Below are 17,763 nucleotides of genomic sequence, written 5' to 3'. Positions count from 1 at the left end.
ACTGCATGTTTTGAATGTCTCCTTTGTCTGTCACACCCATTACAGGTCTTTTAGTCTCTGCTAATGAGCTGATGATCTGAATCAGTGTGCAATGTGCAGAGCTGGTGTTCCTCCAGAAACGTGGTTGAGAAACACTGATTTATTAAGAATACTAATAAAACATATAATAATCATAACAATAACAACAATACAAATAATTAATTTTTTATAAACAAAATAATTTTCACTTAAATGTTCATTGTTGTAAATTATATTCTTTGATGCTTTAAATACGTTCACCCCTCATTTCTCCTCAATCCTCCGCCGACAGCGCTTTGTGCTCTCCTCCTCCTCCTCCTCGAGCATCAGCTGCAGTACCGTAACCCGCCGCTAAAGCACCATACCGCTCTGCCGTTTGCCTCCCGTGAAGTGAACGTGACTCCGCGTCCAGAGAGCACTGGAATCCCGTCCGTGTTTTGCGCGAAGCTGACGGCTGCTCTCCGGCTGGTGGCTGCTCTTCGCTCGGCTGTTGTCCTGATATCACTCCGCTAGCATGGAGGAGGGGAGCGCTTGATTATTGTGATGGTGGCAGCTGCCGTACACACTGGCGACTGTAGGATTTCCTCTCCAGCCATCGGGACTTTAACGAACTGCACACCTTGTTCGCGCTCGGGGAGGCTTTCGCCGGCCAAACTAATGAAATGCAAGTTCACGAAACAACTCCGGAGCCTGTTCGCAGCAGACGGCAAAACTTTTTTCAGAAGGACAACACAATAAAACGACGGGCTCGCAGCAGCGGTGCTTGTGCGTGATGGTTGCGAGTAACATCCGGATGTTTGATGGAGCTCCAGTAGCGGCGAGAGAGTAGCAGCCCCGGTCGCCTCCGCGGTCCCGCACTGTTGTCTATTGAATGGTTGACACGGCGATCCTCCCGGAGGAGGGATTTACGCTCGTTTGAACGCTTCTTTCCTCACTATTTCACTGTATCTGGCTCCCTGGCGAAGCGGACTTCTGCCCCGCTTTGGAGAGGGGAGAGAGAGAGAGTCAGGGGGGCTTGACAAAGTTCTTCCCGAATCACAGATGATGGGGGATTTTGCCAGCCCCGCTGCCGTACCGACCGGCGGCGGCATTTGCATTAATAACAGTAACGTGAACTTAAACTCTGCCATTAATGCAGCCAACAGCGGCAGCACCGGCGGCGGTAACATACCGAAGCACAGCACGGTGGTGGAGCGGCTCCGCCAGCGGATCGAGGGCTGTCGGCGGCACCACGTCAACTGCGAGAGCCGATACCAGCAGGCGCACGCCGAGCAGCTGGAGCTGGACCGCCGGGAGACCGTGAGCCTCTACCAGCGGAGTTTAGAGCAGCGGGCCAAGAAATCCAACAACAGCAAACAGCAGAGCAAGCAACAAGAGCCCGACTCCAGCGCGAGCGCCGAGCAGAGGAACAGCACCCTGATCGCGGTGAGTTCAGCTCTCTCCATGGGCTGCCCGACTCCTCTCCTTCTGTGTGTCTGTGTGTGTTTGGACATGAACAGTGTTTGTTTGGGTCATAGACTCGTTGTGATTAAACTTTAGCTCGGCGTTTGTGCTTTTTACACTTTGGTTACTTCAATCAAAGCATAACTTGATTAAACCGTTTGTGAAAGTGCTTCTCGTGACTTTGGAGGCGTTTTACCACTTTTCTGTGCAGCCTTGTTTAAAGTTATGTAGTAGTTGATGATGTCATTTGATCTCCTCCTACTTACTATTTGCAGTTCAGCCGTGTTTCATGTTTGGGAAACATAATTGGGGTTGAAAATCGAGATCAGCTTGCTAGCTACACTGTGCGAATGTGTATTATCGTGTATTGTTTTGCTGAGAAGCGCGACGGTACACATGGCGAGTCGTGCCAGTTTCAGTTTCCTTTTAGGCGCGCTGTTTGAAAAGATGCTAATGTTTTGCGTTTATTTCACATCCCTCTCTTTCTCTCTTCCTGCTAGTTAGGCATGCGTGTGTGTGCAGTGTAACTGTTCGGTGCGATATTTGTTGAAAGAAAAAAAGGAAGGAAACGAATGCACATACATGTTTATCTGCATGCTAAGATCAAGATGCCACCACAGAAAAGTTGCAGCTTTAAAATCGGTCACTCGAATCTCAAGCCACTGCAGGAGAGCTTCGTGTCGCTGTCTTTTGTGTCAGTCCTCTTTGAAATGCTAAGTGTCTGCGATTTCTGAGGGTGACATCGGTAGTTTTAAAGCGTTAATGGCCGGTGTCGTCGACCCCCCTCGGTGCGGTGTGGATGTTACTGTAAGCCGGTTTATAAGCAGCAAACGCTTCACATCGAAGGTATTGCGATTTAAAGAGACCGCAGCCTTTCCGTTTCTCCGTGTTTTCTCCACATAAGCGCCGTGCTGCAGCTAGGTGGCTGTATCAAGTCGAGTTAGGGTCTTATGTGTGTGTCTGGGTTCAGACCCCACACAATGGATGTGTGTCAAATCCTAGCGAGCCGCCTATGTAGGCAGCATTTTTTTGTGAGGAAATAGCTGCACGCGCGTGGATGCACGCTTTCTGGCTACATACAGTTATATTCAGTAGGCTAACGTGGGTAAATAACAATTTCACTCCATCGTGCTAATTGTTTTAAATGGCACCCAAGCCAACACCTAGGATGTTAGCTTTGACTTTCAGATTTTGGAACTGTCACTTTGGAAAATTACGCATTTTAATGGTCTATTAGAAGTTAAATAACGTTTGTTTGTTACGTTTTAAAGATGAATGTGTTAGCTAAGCTAATCTTGTAGCCTTTGTCATGACAGTAGGGTTTGAAACCAGTGTCGGTGTTGACTTTTTATCTTAACCCTGTGAGATAAGGGAAGACCTTGCAGTCTTGAGGTTCTGGAATCTGTTAGTGTTTCTCTCATAGGCCTTGTTTACCCAATGTATTAAAATATATGATCTAATCAGTAGTGGACAGTTCAGACACATTATATGTGACGTTCATCTACTTTCTCCACTTTTTTTGTCTGATTTGCTTAAGTGAAGGACTCTTGGTGTTGTCACTATATGCATCATTCACTACATCGGTCTCTTACAGTGTTGTTTCAGCATTATTTATTTTTATTATTTTGGCATATAGCTTTTATTTGCATGTCAGTTTAATTTGAGCTAATTTATTTATTTTCACTAAGCTTATTTTTGTACATTGTTTTTAATGTAACATCTTAAAACTCCATTATTTGTGTGGAAAAGTCTCATCATATAACTTAATATACAACATATATTTTTAAGTGTCTTACATTTCATCATATTTTTTCAAACAACTTTTTACTGCACCATAATAAAACATAAACATGGGGCATGTTTGATAAAAGCTTAGCACACACTGTCCAAAAAATATTTAAAACTTATGTATTTTTTCATCCATTCATGAGAAATATTTTTAATAACACATGTAGCTTACAGAAGACACTACTACCTTTGACTGTTATATGAAGCAGATTCCTTTTTTGTTGGCTTAGTCTTTACAGACCAGACCACTACAGACGTCTTTTTCTACACGTCTTGATTTTAGTGCAGACTCACCAAGTTGGTCCCAAGTTGTGCTTCTAAAAGTTCACAATATTTTTCCTCTAGTGTTTAATGCATATGCATGCACTTTTTATCAGTTGACGTCTTGTCCAGCAGTCGTGCATGTGTGTGTGTTTTCCAGCTAAAGCAGTGCTTGTGGTATCACATTGTTTTGCAGCGTCTGGGACCAGTGCCCAAGATCTAAATTTAACTCCTGAGTTGGCAGGGTTACACGAGGTTTGTGACGTCAGACACTCCAAGAGCATAGTTACCACTGTGTAACTTTCTTGTTTTTTGCGTTTGTTTGTGAGGAGGGCTGCAAGAACTGGTAGCGCAGGTACAACTGTGTGCAGTGCGTCTCACTGCGCCAGCCTGCGTGTGTGCATTTCAGCAGTCAGGACAACCACAGCCATTTATAAAAATCATTTATTTGCCTGCTGGAGTTGTTTATGTCAAGAATGTTGGATACTTGAACATTTTAACAGTCTTTTTTGCAATTATTTTTGCTTGTTTTTACAAAAAATATTTGAGCTATATTATTATTATAGTTGTTGTTGTTATTATTATTATTATTATTTTAAAATAGCTACTCTGACATGAAACCATTGGTAATTGGGTAGAAAGTAGTAGTACTCTTGTTTGTTTGTCTGTCTGTAGATTATGTTTCTCTCTCTCATTATAGATGTATCTGTTTTGTAGTTATTAATTTTACGTTTACTTTTCAAGACAAAATTAACTTTTATGCTTTAGTTTTGCCCTGTTAATGACAATAACAGAAATACTTTATGACCTTGAGGTGTCACTTCTCAAACATCCACCATGAAATTGGTCTATATCACTCAAAAATTAGTTTTTAACATCGTTGATGTCATTATAATTCTTTAAATGAACATTAGCTAGAAGCAGATTTTGCATACCGCTAATATATGTCTTCAGAAGACTTGCACACGTTACTTGTTTTGGTCTTTTATAAAGCTAGCCAGCTTTTGATCACCATTAACCATCAACCAGTGACAACAAGAGCTTCTTTTAAAAACTTCCCAATTAACTTTCATTCCCCACAGAAACGTAGCATCACATGAGTCGAGAGTCACTAAATAATGACAGGGTGTTTGGATGAAATATTCATTGCTAATAGCTTTCTGCATTTACAATTTGTTCCATGGGTGCTAAAGCGAAACTAACCAAAGATGAGCTGTAGATAGGGAAGTAATGTTACTGGAGTCAGTTACTAATATATAATCTTCAGCTTTATTCTGTCAGAATGTGGAGGAGTAAATATGTACATCCTCCAGCTAAACATCACAATTTAGAGTTGTCCGCATCTTAATAACTTTCAGATACGACTGCTCAGTGCTTTCAGTGTTACTTTTTGTATAATTTATACACCATTATAGATTTAATCATATTTTACACTTTGTTTTTAGTAATTTATTATTAGAGTTATTAGAGTTACTTAATTTGGCAGTGATTACTGAACTTGACACTGTACTGATATGATCACATGTACTGCATACATGGAATTTCAAAGTTATTAATTTGTTAACTAGATGCTGCAGCTGCACAAAAGAACAGCGGGTTCTGTTGAAGCACAGAGATGTTATGCTGAGAGACAATGCTGAATGAATATAACCTCAATGTAATGTCAAAAACATACAAGTTCAATCCAAATGTTTAATGTGACGTTTGTTAATATCTCCAATAATAAATATAAATTATAAATATAAATTGTTCTCTGATATCTACGTGTAAGCTACGTAGCTTAGTTAAGAGAGAAAAATCTTCTGAAATGGCTTTTACCTGCCTATTTGTAACTCTAGGAATTGCTCATTGAACAAAATGCTGTGATTTGACCTTATTTGGAAGGGCTATCAATATTGATGAACTCTGCTCGGATAGTCATGCAAAATAATCATGCTTCGGTTGTCACAAAACATTTTACACACGAAGTATGGATGTCTTGTCAAATGACAATCATTTCAACTGAAGTGCTGGAGAAAGTGTTGGCTAGGACTAATGGAAAAACTGGAATATTAATGATCACAAGTGTTACATCACAGTCTGTGTTATGTTCTGATTCACATATTTTCTGTGGTCTTTTGCTCAAGTGAGATTTACATGAGGAGGAAACTGATGTTTGAGGCTTAATCCATGTGAACTATAATTCTAAGTATAAACCGATATTTCCATATGGGATCTATTTTTCGCATCAGCTTTAAAGAACTAAATATGCATGCGTCTAATTTCAGACAAATTTCAATTCAGTAATTGACAAATTTACTAAGTGCTGTAAGTATTTACTTACAGTTTAACTAGTTTTACTCATTTTTTGTATTGGGCCAGGTTGCCAAGTTGTAATTTTCATCTTGGTTTTTCATCTATTGTTTGGACTTTATTTTATTTCAGCATGGCGGAAATATAACAAACCATAAAAATCCACTACCGGTCGACCTTTAGTTTTACTTATTTTGTCTTGTGCTGTTGTCATTTAATCGTTGAAATGAATTAAATATATATACATCTGCTTCTCAGTGTTTTTTCTACGGCTGTTACTGGTACTATGACCTCTGTTAATCACACTTCTCGCTCTCCGCTGTGTTATCGTGCCGCGCAAATGTTCATGCTGGTATGCATGTACACATGTTACACTGGAATGTAGGACAAGGTGTATGTCAACACTGCAGCACATAGTCCATGCACTTAAATCAATATCACTGCAAGTGTGATTTTTCTTTTCACCATCCCTTTTACACACACACACACACACACACACACACACACACACACACACACACACACACACACACAAATATTTCACTAGACACAATATCCTATGGCTGTCTTTGGGCGTTTTTAATATGGAGGCTTATTGGATGCGTATTCTGCTGTATATTCTCGCGCACACACATACACCCTGCTAATGCTTGTGCATATGTCCACACGCTCACTTGATGTCAGGAAACCCACGACTTTTCTCAGAGTGAACTGAAACAAAGTCCGTCTCAGCATCACAGAGCACAAGAGAAGACCTGTTTGCACTCTCAAATGGTTGTCCTGTAAAATTAACCAATTGCTGGACATGAGCGGAGAATATAGCTCAATAGAAACCTTCAGAATTTCTGAAAAAAGAACAAAAAAACTTGATAGCATATACGTTGGACTGTAGTTTTTAGTTCAAATGAAATCTATTGGCAGTAAAATAACCAAACGTTTTTGCTGTTATTATGCAACTTCTTGATTTGCAGACTAATATGATTGTGCATATTTCTTTGCGTCACATAATTATCTTTAATGTGGAACCGTAAACTTGAATGGTTCATGCAGTATATACAGTGTTGCACTGGTGTTTTTTTGACAGAAGGATTGTTTTTAGTTGCAGTCCCTCAAATTATGTTTGCTGTTTGTTTAAACTACTTGTATGCTGTATGCTAAAGTTTGGACAACTTAATTGTTTGTTCTATCCACTTAAATTAAAAAAAATGAGAGTTAACTTAATTTAACAATCTACAAGTATACATATATTCAATGAAGAAAAAGATGCATATTACATAAACTATGTTTTATTGTTTTCCAAGAAGTCTTATTTAAGAAAATAATACTGCATAGTTATCCTTTTTCATATAATTCAATAAAATGAATTACACAGTCACAGGCCTCAAAACACTTGCAAAATGATAAGTTATAATCCAGACTCAAACTTGCATATATTTGCGACTTTTGCAAATCCTCACATTGCGATATCGATGCTGAAACGATACATTGTGCAGCCCTACAGTGTAGTCTAAAATGCAGATTACTTAAAATGCAAAAAACACATTGTTGATTAAACTACGACAAACTATTTGTCAGTAAAATGAACATTGCAATTGCACTTTTGATGTGAAAGGTTGTGGTATACGTCATGTATTCTGGTATACTTAAAAATGTAAGAATAGATAAATAAAATGCTAAATGTAAACCATTGTACTTTTAAGATCACAATATTCTCACTATTCTTTTCATCGTGTTTCTGTGTGCATCCCTTTAATATTGTACTCATATACATTCTGAAATAGTATTACCATAAACAATGTTGTGTTGTGATGACACGAATTAAATGATAGAGCATAATATGAAAAATAGAACTTTTAAGTATTTATGGTATATATGCGATGGTACATTATTTTTATTATAATAACACTATTAATAATACATTATTATAACACCCCTTATGACACATTTCCTTTCTGAATGCCACAGTATAAAAACAATAAGAAAAATCACTGTTCCATTTATCATTCATTCATTTTCCTTTGGCTTAGTCCCTTTATTTATCAGGGGTCGCCACAGCAGAATGGATTGCCAACTTATCCAGCAAATGTTTTACACAGTGGAAGCCCTTCCAGCTACACCCTAATACTGTCAGGGAAACACCAATACACGCTCACATTCACATTTATAAACCACAGCCAATTTAGTTAATTCAATTTACCTATATCGCATGTTTTTGTACTGTGGGGGAAACCGGAGCACCCGGAGCAAACCCACGCGAACACGGGGAGAACATGCGAACTCCACACAGAAATGCCAACTGATACAACAACCTTTTTGCTGTGAGGCGACCACTTACCACTGAGCTGGCCCCCATTTACATGTTTTGGAGAAAATTAAAACTGGACATCATGAAACATGCCACAAGCAACACGGTAACAGTTTGAAACCACTTTGTATCCACTAGAATGTTTTCGGGAGACTGAAAGTGGATTTTGTGAACCCAATTTTGCAATCGAGGAAAAAAAAAACTTGTAGCATCTCTTGCGGAGATGTCTTCTACAAAAAGGAGCTGCAAACCATTCCGAGAGCAACATATTAAACATTTTATAAGCAGATTTTTTCGCCAAGTCTGTGGTGGAATTTCTTACATTATCTTTATTCATTCTTAGACTGCCAAGCTCTCGTTTATTTTAAAACAATTCCTTCTGTTCACATCCATATAATCACCTTTTAAACTTGCATGTACTGTGAAGTGACCCAGTGAACTGCTCGTTCTTCACTGTAACACTAGGTGATTTCATGCCTTGTTGTGGTTTGCGTGGCATCTCTACAACACCACAGCCAAAAGCCGGAATATGTGCATCTATAAGGAAGAAAGTCAAACCTCTACAGACTCTAAAGGTTTCCTAACTTTCAACAAAGGCTGTTAAAAGCATGCATCATTTATTTTGCCCAAAGCACAATCAATATGTTTTGAAAGAGCCATGCAGGTTTTCCCTCTTTTTTTTTTTTTTTTTGTTGGTCAGTGCTGACCTGAATGAAATGTTTTTTTTCTTTTTTTTTTCGCATTTGTGTGTTAGTTTTTACAACGCTCCTGACTTTGTGTATTCAGAAGTCAACAGGTGTCATGCTTTCATGACTTACTAAGCAGAATAGCCTCTGAATAGTGTTGTTATTTGGAAAGAAAAGCTTTGGTGGGAAAATGCCATGAACAATTTTTGTCCATTTTGCATCGATTTTTCTCTTTGAAGCTGTTTGTTTAGACTTTATCTAATTTGGAGAGCTCGCACTTAACCCAGGTTTTGTCATTTGCACTTAGATATTGAAAAGGAAAGCCAATAGAGCAATAAGATCAGAAATTCAGTTTTGTTTCACAATGAAACAAATGCAAGCGTTTCATAAATGAGCAATGAGATGCTACAGATTCAAAGAGTAAAGATATTGCTAACACATGATGAATGATGTTTGACTGAAACTTTAAGTATAGTTAGTCTATAAACAAATATATTTTGCAATTAAGAAAACATTATATAGCTTTATTCTATAGGTAAATTACCTGTTTGTAAACATTCAGAATACGGGCGCATTGAGGTTGCAGATAAAACTGGGAGCGCTAGCATTTACAGCGAGGGATTGACATCCGATGTGGTATGAAGTTTGTTGTTATATTAGAGAGAAGTTATATTGATTACATATTAAATATATATTATTTACATAATGCTTTCAGCGCATTATAACAGCTTGTCACTCAGTGATAAGCACAGTTATTCAGCAAAATTACCGTTAAAGTGAGCAGCGTTGTCTGACAGGTCCATTTGCAATGGCACCCTCCCAATGGATATTGGAGACAAAATGGCCAAGCATCCAGCTGCTGGAAATAAAACGTAAAATTACGGATTTTTTTTTTTTTACTGTGCGTTAATCTTTGTTAAAGCAGCGAACTTAATAATTTCTTGTGCCCAAATGGTTAATTTTCTTGAAATCGTACAGTCCTTAAAAGCACATTCAAATAAATAACTTTTACACTATTGTATTAGAGTTAAACTTTGCAATGACTCCATGAATCGGGTATTCTGAACTGTGGTTTCTGGTTAATTAGTGACTACTGCAGATTCACACATTGGAATATTGATGCTGAAACGATATGTTGTTTAGCCTTATTTTTTATTGCATGTTTATGGGTCTTGTCATCTGAAACATGTACCGCAAAATGTATTGAAAGCAACGTTTTTCAAGTTTTATAAGCAGTTTAAGAGTCTGGTTTGAATATCTAGAATTATCTGTGTTCGTTTTTAGATTACCAAACACATAAACTATGCAATCATTGCATAAATAAACAATGAAATGCTACGAAGTGAGAAAATAAAGATATAACTAACATGATAAAGAACATCTAATTTGAAATTGAGTTTCTATGTGCATATAAACAATTTGATATCCATTGTGTTGTGTTTTATTTAATCTATGCTAATCTGTCAGCCGACGCAACAGCAGCACCAATTCATCATCATCATCTTATGATCACTTAATAAACGCAATCAAACAAATTGGTGATGTTCATTACTTCATAATACCATTAACAAACATATGTAATCCTTAACGGATCAGTAATTCCGTGAATGTGAAACTGTTTTCTATTGGTTTAAAATGCATTGCGAGGCCTTCTAGAGTGAATGAGGAATTTGGGGAAAGTTCATGAGCGTGCCCTTTCATTTCTCGCAATCGCAGCACACTGGTGTTTGATCAGTGTTAATATTACACTTATTTCCATTACTTCTTCATATTGTGACTTCTGTACAGTGCAATGACAGCACCCACTTGTGTGTTTGCTAAAAGATGTGAATTGGCAGTTAAGACCCGATCATGTCAATTCACATTTCCGTGAAAAGGGGTCCACGCTGAAGTGTTAATACATTTGTGTAATGTCAGTTGAGAGAGCTAGAGAGATGAGTGCATGCTACAGTCTTAAACCCATTTAGATTTTAGAGCGTTTGAAGTCCATTTTGTCGTTTGGATTACATGGTTTTAACATAAGCCAAAAAAACTTAAAGGGAAAGTTTACCCAAAATTTAAAAAGTCATTATTTATTAGCCCTAAAGGTAGTCCAGTACTGTTTGAGTTTCTTCTCAATGTTAAAGGAGAACATTTAGAAGATTAAAGGTAATCAAACCAGTTGCTGTTTCCTATTGACTTCCATGGTATATACATTTTTTTCTACACCATTGAAGTCAAACTTTTTATTTTTCTTCAGAAGGTTTGGGAAAACTTGAGTGTGAGTTAATGATGACTGAATTTTTAATCTCAGCTGAAACTATTCTTTAACGTGACTCATGTTTGTCCTTTGTACATAAATGAAAGTGGGTGAAATTTCTGAAATAGTACTAGTGAGTTTAACACACTTTTATAACACAACCTAGTTTATATATTTATTAATCAGTCCAATTTTTTGTTTCCTATTTGTTATGTGATTATTGCTAGTCGGAATACTTTTTAAATTGAATAAATGTCTTTTTGTTTTTTCAGTAAAACAATAACACAAGTAAAACCATTAATTACTAATTATTGATTTATGTATAACTGACAAACATGCTTTAAAGTAAGTTTAGAGTAAGTGTAATCCAAATGGAAAACACATTATTTCTGTTACTTCATATTGACATTATTTGAGTGTCATAGATACTGTTGTAGTTTTTATTCATTACTTAAACTTGTTTTAATCTTGTCCACTAATATACAACAGTAGTATACAGTAGTAAAATAACATTGATTGCTATACCAGAAACTAAAACTAAATATCTTAATAATAACTTTATATGGCACCTATGTTGAAAATCATCTTTTGTAAGCTGTTTGAATGGAACCGTGTAGGTATAGTGTGTCCACAGTCAAATAAGGGTGATAAAGACAATAAGTCTCTCTTTAAAAATTTCCTGACCTTAACATTAAATCCAAATCCCTCCAATTTTGAGGCCCACCACAACAAGACATAAGAGTGCAGTTTCTCCACCCACCAAATTGATTGACAGCTGCATATTAACATCTCTTCGTAGGAACGTGTCAAATCATATGAACAAGACAGGACGTGCACAAAGCTACTGGTAATAAAAGATCTGGTAAGCACTCTGTGATCATCAGTCATCATCAAATGTGATCAAGTTTTACAAGTTTAAAATGTTTTAAAACAATGCATGCGTGTAATGAATTATAGCCATTTTACCATCTTTATAACCACAGCCATGTGTCAGCACAATTATAAAAGAAGACGCTTTAATCCCTGTTTGTGAAGGTTAAATCAGGTTTATTTTGTACATTAACATAACAGATATCCATACAGCAGTGGATATTAATGTGTATCCTGTCACATTTGCTTTGCAAAAACAAAGTTAAACGTGCGTGAACTTTATAGTGTCATTGTGTGTGACTCATCATTGCAGAAAGGCTTGAATTAACTCCACAGCAAATACATAATCATTGGAAAAGTTGTTACTGTAGTATTTCTCACAAGCATTACGTGAGAGGCCCGTGTGAACGTTGGACGGGGAGAACTAGCATTATAAAGGCACAGGCAACTGTGTTCAGAGCAGTTAAATTCATTATTCTGAAAGGTATAATAAATAATCTGATGAGGGTTTTGAGCTGAAACTTTACAGACACATTCTGGAAAAAAGACTTAACTTAAGTCTTGAAAAGAGAGTAAAATAGGTGCCCTTTAAAACAAATTATTACATTTAACCTTTGAGTACATTTTGCTGTGGAATTTTATGCCATACAACTTTTTTGGTTGACATTTTTTGTTTTGAATTAGAGTGTTCACTGTTCTCAGACACCAAAGATAAATCTGTTGACATCCCTTCTTTTCTTAAACTTTATTTCAGCTTCTTTTCAAATATTTACACTGATTTCTAAAACAGCTTTTTGGCCTGTAGCATTACCAGGCTTGCTATTTTGAGCAAAGCAATTGCAGCAGCTTCAGATACATTTTCCAAATTCTAAAACCCAATTTATAACATTTTGTTTTCACAATGGTTGGAAAAAATATCCTCAGTTACTATCGATCGTACAATCGAAAAATTACTTGAGCTGCTCATTTAAACTACTTATTTAAAGTTATTTGAAAGAGCTCTATTATTAAGTTGTTTTTGGGGCAGCCTAATTGTTTTATGTTGTATCCACTTAAATTTGTAAAAACTATTAAGTTAACTTTGTCAATTTGTGTTGAGACAACATGAAGGAATTGTGTGGAACCCAACGTGTAGTGATTTATTGTTTTGATTCAAGAGCATCTCTTTTGAGTTCCACCAGTATGATGAATTCCGCCATCATCACGTTGGTCACTGATCATCATCATCATCATCATCATCATCATCTCCACACATTAGATGCAAAGACCGATCGAGGAACAGTAAAGTCTTCTATAAGGCTGATTCTTGGAAAATAACTGATTCACGGCCTGCTTGATCACCATCTCAGCATCTCTCTTGAGCAGTTCATGTGACCGTTTTCTTTCATGTTGGATCTTTGAGCACAGATGATGCATCATCTGCTCTGAGTGGCCATTCTTGGAGAATCTTATGTAAGGTCAAGTGATGTGGGCACTTTTTTGGTCTTTGTTATAGACAAATGTTGAAAAAGATACTTCTTGTACCAGGACCTGGATGTACTATTTACTCGAGCTGTTGCTAGAACACATAATGATTTCAGGATCGCTTCTTTTGCCCTTCCTTTGCAAAGAAAGAGAATATTTTACCCATAAGTGATGTTAAATAGTCGATCTTTCATAGGAAACAGAAAGCCAAAATACCTGTAGAGCTTCTTATGGGATTTGTGTGTGTTTGTTTGAAGACCAACTGCAAACCGCTTCATTATTGATTAGGAAGATGCCTGGAAGTCAGTCTCTGCCTCTGCCTTTCTTTCATGGCGTATGAGAGAGCCAGTTAAATATAGATGAGTGTCATCAGACACACACACACACACACACTCATGCAGCTCCTCCATGGCAAGGTTTCCCACTGTTCTGGCCTTGAGTCACACAGAAACTGGTGCACAGACACAACACACACATGTTCAAGGCACACAAACGCATCCTTGTCCTCATTGTTGGTGGAGTTGACCAGGGCCAAACACTCATCAGGAGTCATCCGGTGAACGTCCAGATGGACACAGTCATTATCTTTCACTCAGAACTGCTGTTGTTATAGAGGCTATACAGCATTTACATTAAAAGGCTGCATGATACTGGAAAGAACTGATATTGTGATCTTTTTATGACAGTATATATGAACTAAAAAAACAGGAGTTGTTTTATTAAATATTTCAATATTAGAAAATGTTTGTAGATTTCGAAATTAAGCAAACTAACACATCCTATTCTTTATCAGGATGTTTAATATGTTAATTTTTAGCTATTTGTAATTATTTGTGATATTGGTCCCACTTCATATTAAGTGTCCCTAACTACTATGTACTTACATCAAAAAAATAAATACAATGTACTTACTGTGTTTATAATGTATTTGAGAGCATTTGTGGTGCTTTTGAGTTGGGAAAGAGATTGGGTTATGGACAGGTTTGGTGGCATGGGTAGGTTTAAGGGTGGGTTAAGGTGTAAGGGATGGTCAACAGTGTATTTACAGATGTAATTACAAAAGTTAATTACAGATGTAATTACATACATACATTTAATCAAGCATAAGTACACAGTAAACACATGTATTTACACAATAAGTACATTGTAACAAACTATTAATTCCTATGCAAGTACATATTAGTTAGGGCCACTTAATATAAAGTGGGACCGTGATATTTACATTTTTAAAATAAATCTCCATTCCAAAAAATGACATTTGCAGTTTGTTCAAACTACCTATTTAAATTGAGCTGAAACAACACAGTTCTTGAGTTTTTTGGGGGTATAACTTAATTGTTTTATTTTCAATCCACACTCAAAAAATTATCTCATTGGATGAACTCAATTTAATTGAGTGCAGGATTTTAATCCAATAAATTTGTTTAGCACCACCAAAAAAAAAAAAAAACGATTTACACAATTAAATACAATTGAGTTGTTCCAACATGATTTAATCAAATAAAAGTATTTTAAAGTAAATTAAACTCAAGGGTCTGATAATATCATGCATGGCTATTATGTGTTGTACATTTCAAAGTTTCTAAAGCTGCATCTCAAATGGCACACTATCCACTATGCACTCATGCACTATGTACTAATGTACTTACACACTCAACAACATAGTATATGTATGTAGTGTCGTCCCAAATGGCACACTAATGTATTTTTACTAAGCGGAAATTTAAACCATTTCCCTGATGACAATTGACGATTGCCAAATCAGTGAAATAAATGACCAAACTATCAAATAATACCTGCCATGAGTATAACCGTATTCACCATCGAGAGGCCCTATAATCACTCACAAAGGAGAATTTTGCTTTCACCATCCAAAATAAAGTTATGCAACATGTGCGCCCGATAGCTCCGCCCCTTCCGCTATGTGAGCAAACCTGCAGTCGTTGAATGCGAGAAGTGTCCATCATTACACACTTCATTTTAGCGGCTGAATGAGTGCATCATCCGGGTAATTCAAGTGCACTTATTATTTTTAGAGGTTTCAGTGTGAATGCACTATTTACACCATTTATACTACAAAATGGCGTAGAATAGTGCGTAAGTATGCGATTTGGGGTGCATGTTTAGTTTTATTTGAAGTCATCCTATACTAAAAGAAACATTTTAACGCGTATTTTATGAGTTACATATACAGTTGATTGAGACTGATCTCAGCACTAATGTGAGGACAGTTATTGCTCACCGAGCAAAGCAACAAACTGCAGTATTGCTAATTGCCAACACCCAAAGCATGGGTTTCGCAAAACTCAAAGCATTACATGAAAATCTTCTAAATCTTCAATCTAAAGTGCAGATTAAACTCTATCAACTCTTTCTATTAACTTTAAAAACCTAAGATTACTTTTATTGTCAGCATTTCCTTCTCTTAATTCAATCTCACGCAAAGCATGTTGGGAACTACAAATCCCATAAACTGGTAGCTGGAGCAACACAATTCCTTCATGTTGTCCCAACGCAAAACACTTAAATTAACTTAATGATTTACAAATGTAAGTGGACTGTACATAAAACAAATAAATTGGCCAACAAAATTACATGAATTGTGTTGTTTTAGCTCAACAAGCAACAGTAATCATTTTTTGTGCGCTTAAATTTGTAAAAAAAAAAAAAAAACTAGTAAGTTGACTTAATTTCATCATGTTGCCCTTAAACAAATTGATTGTGTGGCATTTTTTTACAGTGTAACATATTTTTTCCTAATGTAACCCAGCGGTCCTACTGCACCCAACCCTTTCTGTGCTCAGATTGAACCAGCGATTCTTTGCATGGGAGTCGGTTGCTCTAACAAAGAGGCTAAAGACCATGGCCTCTAGCGTCTGTCGCTAGAGCAACTTTTGAGGTCAGAGGAGTGAGGATAACCTGCATAGCACTTTGCTAGCTGGCCTGTTACTCTCACCCTCCTAAACCTCACTCCCATCCCGAACGAGCCCTCATGTGAAACCCACTAGTCCTTCTGCACCCAACCCACTCTGAGCTAGAGTCAAACCGGTGATTCTTTGCATGCTAGTCGGTTGCTCTAATAAAGAGGCTAAAGATCATAGCCTCTAGCGTCTGTCGCTAAAACACCTCATGAGGTCAGAGGAGTGAGATTTCTCCATTGCACTAATGTAATAAATATTTTTTTATCTCTACTTTAGTTTTCATCAACTACATTTTTACTAATTTCGACTAATTCGATGAGACTGATTTATAAATGTATGCTTTCAATATAATAGTATATGTAATATTAAAACATAAACACAGCCCTGGAATAAAAATAATGACCAATTTAGAGCTGTTCTAGATTATTTGCATTTGTTATTAATGTTTGTGTATATATGTATATAATGTATATGTGTATAATTTGTTTATTATGGAAATGCACAAAAGGAAAATAATATTTCCATATTCATTTTTTCTTCTTTTCATACTTTAACTCACTGAGCTTTTATTTTGATGGCTAGCCATTTTGCCTGCAAATAAAATTTGTAACCTGTTTTAAAGTATTATGCGTAACAGTTTAAATCTTATATTTCTTTCTGAAACTCATAACATATATTTCCCTTAAATTGAATCTTGTAAAAAGTATACTAAACCATGGTGTGATTATAGATTTTATTATTTACACACAGTGTGCAGGTATATGCTGTTTCACAGTTGGACTAACTATATAAGAAACCAGAGTAAAACTGCAGAAAATGCTGCTGTTCTCTTCCAAAAAGGGCAAACGTACACACTTAAAGTGGACGTGTGATTTTTATAGGCGCATTTTCATGTGTCTGGCATTTGGATTTGAACACTAAATGTGCCACATGCTAATCCGTGTCCAGTCTGTACGCTTACAGTAGTGCTGTCATAATCCCAGTGTTGGAATTCTGTCTTGTGTCATTGGTAAAAAGCCACCCTATAACAGCCGCACTGAATTGCCGTCACACACTTTAAGCTGAACAGTCACATATAAGATAATCTTTGGATTCTACGTTTCCCTTAAGCACCTCCAAAAACAAGCCCTCATTGTTTGTTAGCATGTGTGTGTGCATTTATTTCTACACTATGTTAGTTTGTCTATACATACTTTTTGTGGTTTCATTCCATATACATTCATGTTGTATTATTTGAGAAATTCTGTAACATGCATCATCTTTTTTTATTATCTTTTTCTATCAAGTTTTTTCTTCTTCCACTTTCAAAGCTTAATTAATGACGATTGTTGAGTTGAGCTTGTGTTTGATACATTATTTTTGTAGATATTCTAATGAGACATGCGACCATAGTATTCAAAAGAAACTCCAGATGCACTTGATCACTGTTACCCTGATGAAGGCAGTTCTTTGCCGAAATGCATAGGCACAGTTTTA

General features: G+C 36.7%; 1 protein-coding gene and 1 long non-coding RNA gene across 9 annotated transcripts in view; one reads left to right on the top strand and one right to left on the bottom strand.

Moving 5' to 3' along the window:
• The first annotated feature begins 521 nt into the window (after nucleotides 1-521).
• Nucleotides 522-17,763, top strand: part of maml3 (mastermind-like transcriptional coactivator 3) — a 185,973-nt gene continuing 168,731 nt past the window's right edge. For all 8 annotated transcript variants that reach the window (XR_015476778.1, XR_015476777.1, XR_015476776.1 and 5 more), the window contains exon 1: nucleotides 522-1,443. Coding sequence is in view for 1 of the 8 variants with exons in the window: in XM_087237413.1 (XP_087093539.1) it covers nucleotides 1,060-1,443 (384 nt within the window). In the remaining 7 variants the exon portion in view is untranslated. The remainder of the gene's footprint in view (nucleotides 1,444-17,763) is intronic.
• On the bottom strand, nucleotides 8,802-16,023 carry LOC147837442 (uncharacterized). Its single transcript, XR_015476809.1, has 3 exons — nucleotides 14,560-16,023; nucleotides 11,269-14,214; nucleotides 8,802-10,964 (listed from the first exon to the last, which is right to left on the bottom strand). It is a non-coding gene; the product is annotated as an uncharacterized LOC147837442 (long non-coding RNA).

This window comes from Danio rerio, chromosome 1, assembly GCF_052040795.2.
Source record: "Danio rerio strain M-AB ecotype USA chromosome 1, GRCz13ab, whole genome shotgun sequence".
Taxonomy (NCBI): Eukaryota; Metazoa; Chordata; class Actinopteri; order Cypriniformes; family Danionidae; genus Danio; species Danio rerio.
Note: the sequence above shows the minus strand (reverse complement) of the source record. Positions and strands in the feature narration are given on the sequence as shown.